Source organism: Tripterygium wilfordii, chromosome 23 (assembly GCF_013401445.1).
Source record: "Tripterygium wilfordii isolate XIE 37 chromosome 23, ASM1340144v1, whole genome shotgun sequence".
Classification (NCBI taxonomy): Eukaryota; Viridiplantae; Streptophyta; class Magnoliopsida; order Celastrales; family Celastraceae; genus Tripterygium; species Tripterygium wilfordii.
This window is the reverse complement of record NC_052254.1, coordinates 2481550-2493473: the sequence shown is the minus strand read 5'-3', so window position 1 is coordinate 2493473 and position 11924 is coordinate 2481550. Positions and strand designations below refer to the sequence as shown.

Sequence of the window (11924 nt, the reverse complement as noted above, 5' to 3'; positions counted from 1 at the left end):
GTTAGCTGAGCATTGGCATGCATATGCTAATATACTACTCGAATGGTTAGCCATTTGAGCTGAGCTGAGCATCGACATATGCTAGTACACTATTTGTAGGATTTGAATCCCGCTCCATAAGTAGAAGTAGACGAATAGCGGTAACTTATCTCACCAAGGTTTTCTTTTTGACACGTCAAACACTTTTTGTTAGTAGAACTCATCTCATAATACCATAATTTTTTATCTAACAGCACCCATCTCATAATACCAAAATACAAAACACTAACAAACGGACCAATCCCCTACACGGTTCAACCCCTCCCCACGGGTTGGGTTATAGTTGCATGCTTATTTTTATATTTAAATAAATAATAAATAATAAAAGTAAAAGCATAAATATATTTTTAAAAAAGTGAAAAAAAAAACTAAATAAAACTGGACCCATGGCTATCATGCGCCGTTGAGTCATCATCTCCATCATGCTTTTAAATAATTCGAACCAGAAGTAAACCCCCAAATATTTTTGTTTAATTTTTCTCTGTTTATTTTTCTTTTTCCACCCCATTCGCCAATTTGTCGGCGATTTAGTTAGTACAAGCCGGATCCGACATGCCGGCGCAGCCGATTTAGTTACCGGGAGTCGTTATCAAATCTGAAACTTCCTGCCAGGTATTGCACTCTTTATTTTATCTTTCTTTGACTACTTTTCTGTTTGGTTCCCGAGAAATTTGAGGAAGTTGTGAATCTTAATTCATTGTGCTGATTTTACGTAAGCGAGAGTGGAGTAGAATCCAGATTTTAGCTGTGAAGGTGTTGCTTTCTCTTTCTGTACTCTTTTGAGCATTATTGTGGAGCTGGTTCGGTGCTTTGCTGTCTCCAGCTCTGATTTATTTTATGCTGTTGTGCTGTGGAATAAACGGATCTTATACAATTTATTTCTTTCGAATTATTGTTAGTTGTTTATTTAGATTTTGCTTTGTTTTTACTGCGAAGGAAGCGGGAGTTGATTTGTGAAAAATCTGTTTGATTCTGTATTTATTAACTTGTTGATACTAGGAAATTCATTGATGTGCTATTTCCCCCTTTTGGTCTGATAATTTATTTGTATTTTGTATACATTAATTTCATGGAAATAATCTCCAAAGAGCGTAACTTCTTTTTTGGTCACTAGATCAGGTTCCGTCTATTTTTTTATTTTTTTGGTTCATTGAGATTAGCTCTCCATCTCTCTCATAGGTAGAGTAGAACTTGTTTCGTTCAATATTTACCATATTGCAGCTGCCTTTTATTTGATTTTTTTCGTCATGTTAACTGACATACAAGCTGTTGTATCCATACCTAGTTCGTTGAAATGTGACTGATCATATTTTATGGCTTTAAACAAGTTTGATACTAGCCTCAATAATTCTGCGAAACCTGGGGAAAATGTTTTTTTTTTTATTGGAGAAACCTGGGGAAAATGTTGACATTAATGCATTGCACGTCACATTACCACATAGTTATATGATAATTGAAAAGAGTATGCTGTTAAAGTAACTAGTTCTTAACAGTTCCACCTGAAATCTGCATAAAGTAAGGAGACAACCATGATCCAGAATTTGATAATGTACATTGAATTTCAGAGTTGCACTTTTTATGCATCAAATTGTTTGTGATCTTGCATGTTTGAAAACATGCCTGATTTTGTGGTAGGAGTGAACAAAGGGCCGGTGGCTTCGGTTGGGAGCTTTATTGAAAGTGTATTGTGGCCCCAGATGAGCAGAACTGATGTTATTGGCATTGGAAGGAGGTGGGTTCTTCTCTTCGTCAGCTTCTGGGTATAGCAAGGGCTTGACCCTTCTTCTCTTGGGTCAAAAGCACGAAGACAAGCCCATGAAAGTTAGTCCGTGGAATCATTACCAGTTGGTGGACCAAGAACCTGACCCTGACCTCCAGCTGGCTTCCACGAAGAATCGGCTTTCCCGCGGTTGTGCTTCCTTTGTCTGTTTTGGTCGCACTTCTGCGGGAATTGATGCCCCATCCCCTCTTAAAGTAGGTCCTACACAACAGCAGGATGTCTTGCCAGGACCTCTTGTTTCGGACGAGGGCAAAGATCATGAAACTGATCTTATTCATGAAAACAATACAAGAAAAATCTCCCTTAAGAGTAGCTTGAAGAAGCGATCAAAGAGCATTTCAGGTCTAGTTCAGGTCACCGATCAACGTGAGGCATTGAGTGAAAAGGGTAGTGATATCAATGGTCACACAGAAAGGAGGAAACTGCAGTGGACAGATGCTTGTGGTAGTGAGCTTGTTGAGATCAGGGAATTTGAGCCCAGGTTTGTAAAACTTTTTTCCCCTTAAATTACATTCTGGTAAGATTAAGATTTTACTTTTATAATTTTATTTATACATTTCTTGCTATTTTGATGTATGCAATAATCGGTCTCAATGTTCGTCCTGTATCAATCCTGATTTTTTTTATTTGAGATTAGTATCTTAGAATCCGTTCTAGATTTATAAATGTGATTTATCTATCTATGCTGACAGTTTTAACTGTTAAGTGCAATCTTTTAAGTACTTGGTGACACGGGAAAACATGAAATAAGGCTAAACCAACGTTTAGGCCAAGTAAAACTGAAATCCACCAGGAAAAGAGAAAGTTCTCTAAAGTTTTATTAAATCAAGTTATCAAGTTATGCCTCTAATGGAGGCTACACCCCTTTTTTACAAAGGGAAAAAATCCTATTCGCAATATAAAAAAGATTCCTATTCTAAATAAAAAAGAAAAACTAAATTCTATTCGAAGTAGAAAGAAATTAAAAATCCTATTAACTACTAAAAACAAAACTCTTAATAACACAATAATAATAATTTCTATAATTAGGAAAGTAATGCAAATCTTGTCCTACTTTTTCTAGGCCTTCTGATGATCTGAAAATAGTTGCCTGCATTTGCCTGATAAGTTCAAATTCTTGACCTAGGTCTGTCATGTTGGAGGAGCTAAACGTTTTTCATAATAGCTTAAGTTATAACTGACATTTTTCAAGCAAAAAGAAAAAGAAAACGGGAAAGAGATATCGGAAATCACAGTAGAAGTGTAAGGAGAATAAATACAGATTTTTAGTTGCATAGATGAAATTGGGATTGATGAATTCAATATATAACAATAACTTGGAGCCTGGAACTTCTGTAGAAGCAAAGGTAGAAAACTTATTAGCTCAGCTCCATTACCCATGTTCTTGTTCATATTGATAGAAAGGAACAAAAGGCTTTTTAATGGGGAAGAAACTCCTTTGGTTATGGCAAAAAACCATTGAATTATTAGCATCTGCTACTGGTCGGTATGGTTATGGTGTCAGTGTGACTGAGGATTTGTTCGTTGATGTGCTTGATTTAATGTCTGGTAAAAAAAAGAGATTCAAGTGGCTGGCATCCATTTGGCGTTCTCACCTGATGGCCATATATTTAATTTAACTCAAAATCATGTGATTGAGAAGCTTATTTGTCAAATCCATTTACATCTTTCAGAAGTTACTATTTGGCATTCAGGTTTATTTATCATTTCATTGTTTTACATGAGCGGTGGATTTTCCATTTTATAATTCTCCGTTTACAGAGTTCCTTCTGTGCTCACCTTGCTGAAACATGGATTTTATACGTCTTGAAGTGCATGTTACCATATTTCAAGGAAAAGGCTCATGACTTACCAAAAAAAAAGGAAAAGGCTCATGAGAGAACAATATATGTTTTAATCTTTCCAGTCCTTCTGCCTTCCTTGCATCATACCTTCCTTGCATATTAACTTTCATGTTTTATACGTCCTGATTCTACCAATTTATTTGCTGAGAATGGGATATTGTGGCAATGGCAGTGAAACAGTGCAGTCAGACGATGAATTTGAGAACGGAAATGAAAGAAGTTGTTCATGTGTAATCATGTAACGGGATCTTTGCCAATACATCATGTAGCTGAATGGTTTTTGACATGCAACGATGCATTTGGTAGATAAAGATAACTACTAACAGCGGCTCATTGGTTTCTCCCTGGTTCAATAGATTTCTTGTGAAAGGTAAAGCTCGTATCTGGTCCCAGGAGCACGTCATGTTACATCTAGCCACTTTTGTACAACTGTTCTTTTGTCTATATTCAAATGAAGAAGAATTCAGTCCGTCGTTTGGGGTTCACTTTATTAAGAATTTTTGTATCGCGTCCATTGTTTCATGGCAATTGATTTGGTAGTATTCTTTTTGGTAGACCATTTGTAGTTAAAATGGAAATCTTCTGTGTTTGTTGGTTCTCTCCAGGATTGACAGCGTAGAGCTTTGGTGTGCTTTCTCTGATTGATATTTTGTTCATAAAATGACATTCGTCCAAACTTCTCCCATTTCAGAAATTCTTTCCAAGACTTCCTTCCCCTTTAAAACATTTTCAGGACGTCGGGATTAAGCTGGTCTTCCACATTGATCATCTAAAAGACAACACTTTGTTAACGATGCATTAAAAAGTAAAAAGAAAATTGATTTTGTTTTCACTTGTCAAGTTTAGTGATGTTGGGCGAGTTATCGAGTGACAATGAGATTTAGTGTTCTAAATACGATATCACGTCGAGAAAGAAGCGAAATGCATAATATGATAGGTCAAAACTTGTTAATTAGTAAAAGATGTTGTTAATGCACTCAAACTAGTATGAACTATGGATTGCTGTTGATCTAGAATAACAAAGTCTCGTAGGTTAGTATGAATAAAATATTATTAATACGGAGGGACGGGCTATTCGAGATGCGGTGCATTGCATTAGTTCTCTTATCATTCCGCTCAGCTCAATGAAGTTTTGGGGTGCATGTAGTTGCGTGAGGCCAGGAGGCGCCAAACATAACCAACTTGTGTAAGCCAAGGCCACTTTGTTTTGAAGAAACTTGGCCACATCTTGTCCACACAGTTTCTCTGTTTCTGATGGATATACCCACCCCATAATCCAAAACCAGAGAATTTCAATTTCTCTGGACTTGGAAGGAAACACAAAGGCAGCGTGAGGAGGAAAAAATGTCGGTGGCTTCACCGATTCCTTGCATCAAGACTCTAAATCGGACATCATCAACACCAGCGACCTCCTCCTCCTCCGCTTCCGCTTCTTCTTCTTCTTCTTTTAAATTTTGTGCGTCGAGGCGATATATTGTCACAATTCGGAGTTCCCAAACTGAGGGTCCTATAAGGAGACCTGCGGCTCCTTCTCTCAGAGAACCTTTGAAGCCCACTCCTCCTTCTTTTCCGGTAGCGCAGCCTCCGCGGCCTGCTTCGGTGGCTCTGGAGGATTCTACTGTAATTACTATGGAATTTCAGAGGCAGAAGGCCAAGGAGCTGCAGGAGTATTTTAGGCAGAAGAAGCTTGAGGAGGCAGATCAGGGTCCGTTCTTCGGTTTCATTGGCAAGAATGAGATTGCCAATGGAAGGTAACACTCTTTTCATTCTTGTATTTGATTGAATTGTTCTTTGGTTACTGGTTAGGATTGGTCATCTAGGGTTTTTGTGGGTATCTTTGAATTGTAATAATTTTGGGGATTTGGCGACGATAGGAAGTATGAACTTTGTGATTACTAGTAAAAGGGGTTGTCTGAGGATTCTAATGAGTAATTGCCAATTACAAGTATTTGAGGATAATTTAAGCATTTCAAGTTTGACAATTAGGAAATAATCCTTTGACATATTCCATGAGAAATATTTTTCCCTAATTCATTTTTTAATGTTTTAGCCATTCAGGCCCCCTGATCGGTGAGAGATGTAATGATATAATGGTATACCTCCTTATGTTGTCTTCTATCTTCAATGGAAGCACTAAAATGCAGCAATCTACCCATCCACTATACTACTTCTGGGACAATTCAATATCTTTTTCTCTTAGCTCTTTTACATGTCTGAGTCTCTCTCGCAGTTAATTGATTTTTTCTATGTTGTTGTATTTCTGCGTTCTTTAGTATGAGGTTGCTGAAACCTCTTAGTAACTCCAATTCAAAGACACAATAATAGACTCCAGTACCATCACATTGTAGATATTGTGAACTCCGGTACTGATGATCTCCTTATGTGGTACTTGAGCATATGTATTGGAGGATTCTCTGCTTCTCGCTCGTTTAAGGATCACTTCATTATATCTAAGATTGAGTCAATTCTTATGGATTTTATTATTCATATCAGGGATCCCGAAAGTGAACCAATAAAAAAAAGGTAAATAACTCATGTATGCAAAGTTCCCACTATAGATAGGGTCGGATGCAAGTAGGATGTATGCAGATCTTACCCTCACATAATATGTAAAGAGGCTATTGCAAGGAATTGAACTTGTGACATCTATACCTCTCCCACTGACGACATGTTCACTTGTGGATGAATTGAAATTGAACGCTCCCCCATCCAAAATCACATTTTAGTTATTGAAATTCAAAGAGTATGTTACAGTTAATTCATACCATATATATGTTCACTTCCCATTTAGAGGCTTACCTAGCTAACATCTAAGCACTACTTCTAGCTGATGTCTATGGATCACTACCCTATGAGTTCTACAGATTAAGGTGATGCATTTATGCTAAAAGGGGCAGTGTTGGGGTGGAGGGGTTTGAGGTGATGCTATATGTGTATGTTAGATCAGGCTGCATGATCTGGTCTAAGATCCAGAAAGGAAGTTTCAACAACTGCCGCTGTGTATGCTGTAGAAATATCTGTTACTTTGCCTGCAAAGATTTTTGCCTTCTGAAGCCTTTTTAAGGACTTATTTCCCGTGGCATGAATTTTTTTTTCTTGAACATGAACCAGCTGCTATCCTGTGATACCTATAATTTTCCAGACTTGGTATGACAATTTGATTGCGTACCGTTTGTGTTTGATATACCTGTGATATTATGCAGATGGGCTATGTTTGGTTTTGCCGTCGGAATGCTAACAGAGTATGCAACAGGCTCGGACTTTGTCGATCAAGTAAAGATCCTCCTCTCCAATTTCGGTATACTAGACCTTGAATGAACATCTTGTATGATCCTCAATTCATGAATACTTTCTGAAATTGAATTACTTGTTGATCTACACAGCTTTCTTTGTAATTTGTTTGAATTTCACTTTGCTTGAGCAATCGATTATCGCATATCATATCTTCTTGATTCGTTTGATTTTACAAGAGTACAAGTTTTTCTTTTCTTATTTGTTTTAATTGTTTTTGTTGTGGTAATACATTGTCCATGAAACAAGTACAACTTGCCCAATTTACAAGTACTGATTGAAGAAATGTGGATGGCTTCCATCAATACTAGTTGGACCCTAACCACTTGGGCGATATTCTAGTGGTGAATATCTTTGTTCACTCTTTGGGGCTAAACCGTATGGAGTATTGGTCTTGAGCTCGATTTGTGGGAGTAATTGTAATATCATTGTGGTCACACGTTGGGTTTTGCCCAACTTACCTTGTCACAAGATGGAAAACTTCTGTGCACGAGAGTCAATTCGAGTTTATGTTTAGTGTCTAAAAGGTAAACTTGTATAGTTTCGTTCTTGATTTAAAAAAACGAAAAAAAAAGGTCTAGTTAGATTATAGAGTAAATTTAATTGCCCGACTTTTGACAATGAGAGAGAGAGGGACTTGAACCGCAAGAAACTAAATTTAATTGCTAATCCCATCTGTTAACATATATAATTCTTTTTTGGATGGTCAATGTCATACAACCCCCAAACAGGAGAATTGAATTCTCCATTCAATGCATTTGTATGTTTAATATCTATTAATTTCGACATTTTGGTGATAAATCTTCTTTGTCTCGTCTCCAAGTCCGACGATTCAATGTAGGGATATACCTTAAAAAGTAGTTTTATTAGAGTTCTATGACTTTTAAATATAATAATAATTAAAAGCAAATAATAATATAATCTATAATTAATTAATTATGATAAACATTATTTTATAAGAAAGTAAAAAAAATAAGAACAATTCAATTAGAATGATTCTTCTCCAAATATAATAATAATTCAATTAGAACTCTACATACTAAAAATAATAAATATAAAATATAAAATAATACTATTAGAATCTATTTAGTGCTATACCATTGTATGTCATCATCATCAAGACTTTATCTCAAAAAATATTCAACTACATCATATATAAGTTTTCTGCCAACTACATTATATATATATATGCGGATGTCCGCAAGTTATATGAACTTACACATCTCAATTTCATTATTGTTAAGTACGTCCGCACTTGAGAATTTATGATTATATTAAAGTCCTAAATTCACATATTAGCAACTAATTACACAAGCATTGCAATACAGTATGTAGAAATGAGATCATATACGTTTATTCACATATGATCTTATAAGTTTTATTTATGCTTGTTTATTTTTGTCAATTACAGAACCCTACAATGGGGAAGCTCTTCATTCATCAAATATCAATAGGTTGCCCATTTTTTTCCTTCCACCACCGGATACGTTGAGAAATATGTTTCATTGTTCCTCGCTGAACAATTCGCCCGAATTTCACCTGCATCCCCAGTCAACACACTCAGTTGCCCCATCTTTAGCATGAACTCCACAAATTTCTCGAAGAAGAAGGTTTGATTAGCAGCAAACTTAGTGACAAGATCTCGAGTTCTATTATCCGTGTACAAGTCCTGGTCCGATGTGAAGAGACCTTGGTGGTTTACAAGGTTAATGTAGTATTTGTTATCGAATGTGTTGGGAGTCCTTGGATCCATCATAAACGCAGTGGTGGAATTGATGGAAGCTAAATCTGGACAAAGTTTGAGAAGATGTTGGGCTAATTCTGGGTCCATGGTTGGGTCTATGGAGGATCCGAAGAGCCGGTCTGCGATGGAGATGCAATGACTGCGGCCGATGGTGTGGGCGCCGGAGAGCGCAACCACATCGGTGGTCGTGAAGTTTTTGGGGGCGAGAGTGATTAGAATTAAAGTAGTGTTGAAGCTTGGTGGTGGCAGATCGGCCAAGATTTCGTCGGATGTTGCGATCCTTACCCCGTCTCTCCTTCCCAATGGAATATTGTAGTATGGTCCTTTAGACTGCAAACGTGAGAGTTATAGTCTTAATTAATTTCTTGAACAAAATAAGGAATTGAACAATTCAGCATTTCAGCTTGTGCAAGTATGTATAAATAAGTACTAAAACAATAGCCCCGACTAGCCATTAATTAGGGTGGTAAGAAAAGTATCCGAAAAATTGAAATGAGCGGTCGGTCATTTTCTAAAAAATTTAGTGAGAATTAAGCAAAAATCGATCGAATAATTGAAATAATTGTCGATAGCGAACTAATCAATCGATTAAATTCTTGTCAAAAAATCGAAACCGACCGTAAAGAGTAAATCAAGACTCTATTTGTGCCATGTCATGAATATACAATCTTTCAAGTGTTTTATCATCACATGTGAATTTGTCAAAGTTGACTATTTCTTAATTATTATTATCATTTTTTGATAAAGAAAAAAAAAACTTTCTAATCAGATTATGACCTCTATGTTTATCAAAAAAAAAAAAATTATGACCTCAAAAAATAATTAAGAAAGAACAATATTTCTCACTCTATGAGGTTCGATTCTTCTCTCCTTCAAAAAAAATAAATTATGAATATATATAATCACATAAGAATGAAGAATCAAGGAAAATAGTGTATTTAGTATTTTTACCAAGTGAACAGCATCACGTGCGGCGAGTGCAACGATATCTGCGCAAGAGACAACCCTTCCACAGCGGCTGTGGACGAGCTTGCGGAGGTCGTTGACGATCTTGAATGCCTCCCTTCGCAGGTTTAAGTTCGGAGCGGCTAACTTTTCGCTAGTTTCCCCGGCTGTTCCATCAAGTAATATTGAACCTTCACAACCCTAATTATATATATATATTTTCGTCAAAACACAAATTAATCAAATTATAAATCTCGAAATCATGCATGTTTAATGAAATCATGTAACCACATGGCGATAGCCTAGTTAGTTATCTTTCCGGACTTAGGGTCTAGGTGTCCAAGGTTAGGAGTTCGAACCAACCAGCTGAGATATTTCTTTGTGGAATTTTGATTTTGTGGGCTTGTCCCACTTCCGGACTTCTACTCACATGGGTTTTGACCTAGTCTTATTTGTCACTAGCATGATGCGGGTTGTTTTAACGGCACGAGGTTTGCGCCACACATAAGAAAAAAAGAAATCACGTGACTATGTACGAGATCATCCATGGAGGCCTTATCACGCAAAGTGAGAAACGTCATGTATAACCCTATCACAACCTTTGTCTATGAAAATAACGATCATTTTTTATTAGAACATGATATATATATATATATATATATAAATGATGTGAAATGTCCTAACCCAACAACTTAACTTGTTGGATTAAATGATAAAATAACAAATTATAAGAATCTTCAACGAATGCAGTAATTAAAATGTGCACAGAGCTTTTGATTAATTACCAAAACAAAGCAGTCATGGAAATGGATACGAAGCAAGGCGGCGGCAAGGCCAACGTTCTCCTTGAAGACCTTCTTGAGATGGTTTCTGATAATGTGCTCAACATCAGGACAGATTGAGTCATAGAAATCCCAAGACAATCCCTTGACAATAGGAGGATAATTCTGTGCTTCAGAGACATAAAGGATTGGAGACAATAATAAAAGTGAAGAAACCAAGACAAAGGATGCCAAACTCACACCAATATTATTATCACAACCCATGATTGATGATGATTGTGTTTGTTGATCACACAAGCCAAAGATGGTGCTTACTTATAGCACATAAGAGTTAAGAGTGTGTGATTGGTAATATATTATATGTAAATTGAGAAAACATTGACTTGTCATACAATTAGGGTTTTAGACTTTTTGCAATGGCTTTGATATGTTCAACCACGTTATCTCTATCATATTTTTTTTTCTCTCTACCTAGTTGGGTTACTTGTCGTAGCAAATTAGTGTAAGATTAGAACTTGATCATAAAATTAGCATATAATTTGTTTAATTTATTTTGTTTCAGTTTGATTTATGGAAGATTTGTATTTAGTTCATCATTATTTCTCTTTTTCAATTGTATCTACATAAGACTTTTGCGTTAATTCGTCATGAATTTGACAAAATAATATGTCCAATGCACCTCAAGGTACTAATCTAAGACTAAGTAATACTCCACAAAAATGATATATATATATATATAAATGTGTGTGTATGTATGTATATATATCTATCTATCTATAAAAAGTAAGAGCATGACGTATATATGTTAGGGCAGGAAGTTAGCTAGGTTGAATGAATGAATGCAACTAGCTAGCTAAACAATGTGGTCAATAGAAGGGAATGGGATAAGCTAAAATGGATTGAATTTTGTAAATTAACAGTATGCTTGGCAGAAGATTCGCAGGTCTTGCCAGCTTGGTGTATTTTTATAGCAGAAACCTCAAGAATCCGTCTCCGAATCACCATGGATTTTCCTGTCAAGTACAGTACTTTTAAGATTTTTTAAAGAGATATATTTAAGGGAAACAATTTTCTCTTTGATAAAAGTAAAATCAAATCTCATTAAATAGGAAATCATTTTGTAATTCATGTCCATACATACTTGTTGCAGTGGATAAAAATGGTTCAGGCTCAATCAATCAGCCAGGTATGACTAAGCCCAGACCAGTCAACTATTTCTTCGACTAAGTAACAGGTCTAGAAGCAAACTAAGAAGAATAATCTAACCCAAAACACTACACTTTTACTTTTGACTATCAATCCGGCCATAGGAGATGGAGTTTATTTATTTATAATAAGCATGCACGCTTTGGAGGGGGTCCTGCTCTCTGTGTGCTTGGTCCACCGTTTGGGTGACGAGGAGACCCAAACAATCATGCACGCTTCTGAATCAAGACTCGCAGGGCGACCCACATTTTAGGGATTCTTTCAATGGGCTGGGGCCTCTGGGCCCGAAGGCC

General features: G+C 36.4%; 3 protein-coding genes across 4 annotated transcripts; 2 read left to right on the top strand and 1 right to left on the bottom strand.

Moving 5' to 3' along the window:
• The first annotated feature begins 484 nt into the window (after positions 1-484).
• On the top strand, positions 485-4339 carry LOC119992479. Of its 2 annotated transcripts, none has more exons than XM_038839188.1 (3): positions 485-651; positions 1675-2300; positions 3836-4339. In XM_038839188.1, the coding sequence occupies exons 2-3, from the start codon at positions 1750-1752 to the stop codon at positions 3903-3905; spliced, it is 621 nt and encodes a 206-aa protein (XP_038695116.1). In that variant the 5' UTR covers positions 485-651; positions 1675-1749; the 3' UTR covers positions 3906-4339. The 2 variants fall into 2 exon arrangements, with proteins under 2 accessions (XP_038695116.1, XP_038695117.1); XM_038839189.1 differs by lacking the exon at positions 485-651 and adding an exon at positions 775-792.
• Positions 4340-4802: 463 nt separating this feature from the next.
• Positions 4803-7124, top strand: LOC119992860 (light-harvesting complex-like protein OHP2, chloroplastic). The gene is made up of 2 exons (XM_038839659.1): positions 4803-5414; positions 6867-7124. Exons 1-2 carry the CDS (start codon positions 5008-5010, stop codon positions 6979-6981), a joined length of 522 nt encoding a protein of 173 aa, XP_038695587.1. The 5' UTR covers positions 4803-5007; the 3' UTR covers positions 6982-7124.
• Positions 7125-8284: 1160 nt separating this feature from the next.
• On the bottom strand, positions 8285-10722 carry LOC119992626 (peroxidase 12-like). The gene is made up of 3 exons (XM_038839416.1): positions 10429-10722; positions 9650-9844; positions 8285-9028 (listed from the first exon to the last, which is right to left on the bottom strand). Exons 1-3 carry the CDS (start codon positions 10687-10689, stop codon positions 8402-8404), a joined length of 1083 nt encoding a protein of 360 aa, XP_038695344.1. The 5' UTR covers positions 10690-10722; the 3' UTR covers positions 8285-8401.
• Between the last annotated feature and the right edge of the window lie 1202 nt (positions 10723-11924).

Bases quoted from the DNA above. Each gene is read 5' to 3' on its own strand.
- LOC119992479 (XM_038839188.1), top strand. From the start codon at position 1,750: ATGTTATTGGCATTGGAAGGAGGTGGGTTCTTCTCTTCGTCAGCTTCT. The intron at 2,301-3,835 runs GTTTGTAAAACT...TGGCAATGGCAG, and splicing joins ATCAGGGAATTTGAGCCCAG to TGAAACAGTGCAGTCAGACG.
- LOC119992860 (XM_038839659.1), top strand. From the start codon at position 5,008: ATGTCGGTGGCTTCACCGATTCCTTGCATCAAGACTCTAAATCGGACA. The intron at 5,415-6,866 runs GTAACACTCTTT...GATATTATGCAG, and splicing joins AATGAGATTGCCAATGGAAG to ATGGGCTATGTTTGGTTTTG.
- LOC119992626 (XM_038839416.1), bottom strand. From the start codon at position 10,689: ATGGGTTGTGATAATAATATTGGTGTGAGTTTGGCATCCTTTGTCTTG. The intron at 9,845-10,428 runs GTAATTAATCAA...ATATATAATTAG, and splicing joins TCCATGACTGCTTTGTTTTG to GGTTGTGAAGGTTCAATATT. The intron at 9,029-9,649 runs GTAAAAATACTA...TCACGTTTGCAG, and splicing joins CACGTGATGCTGTTCACTTG to TCTAAAGGACCATACTACAA.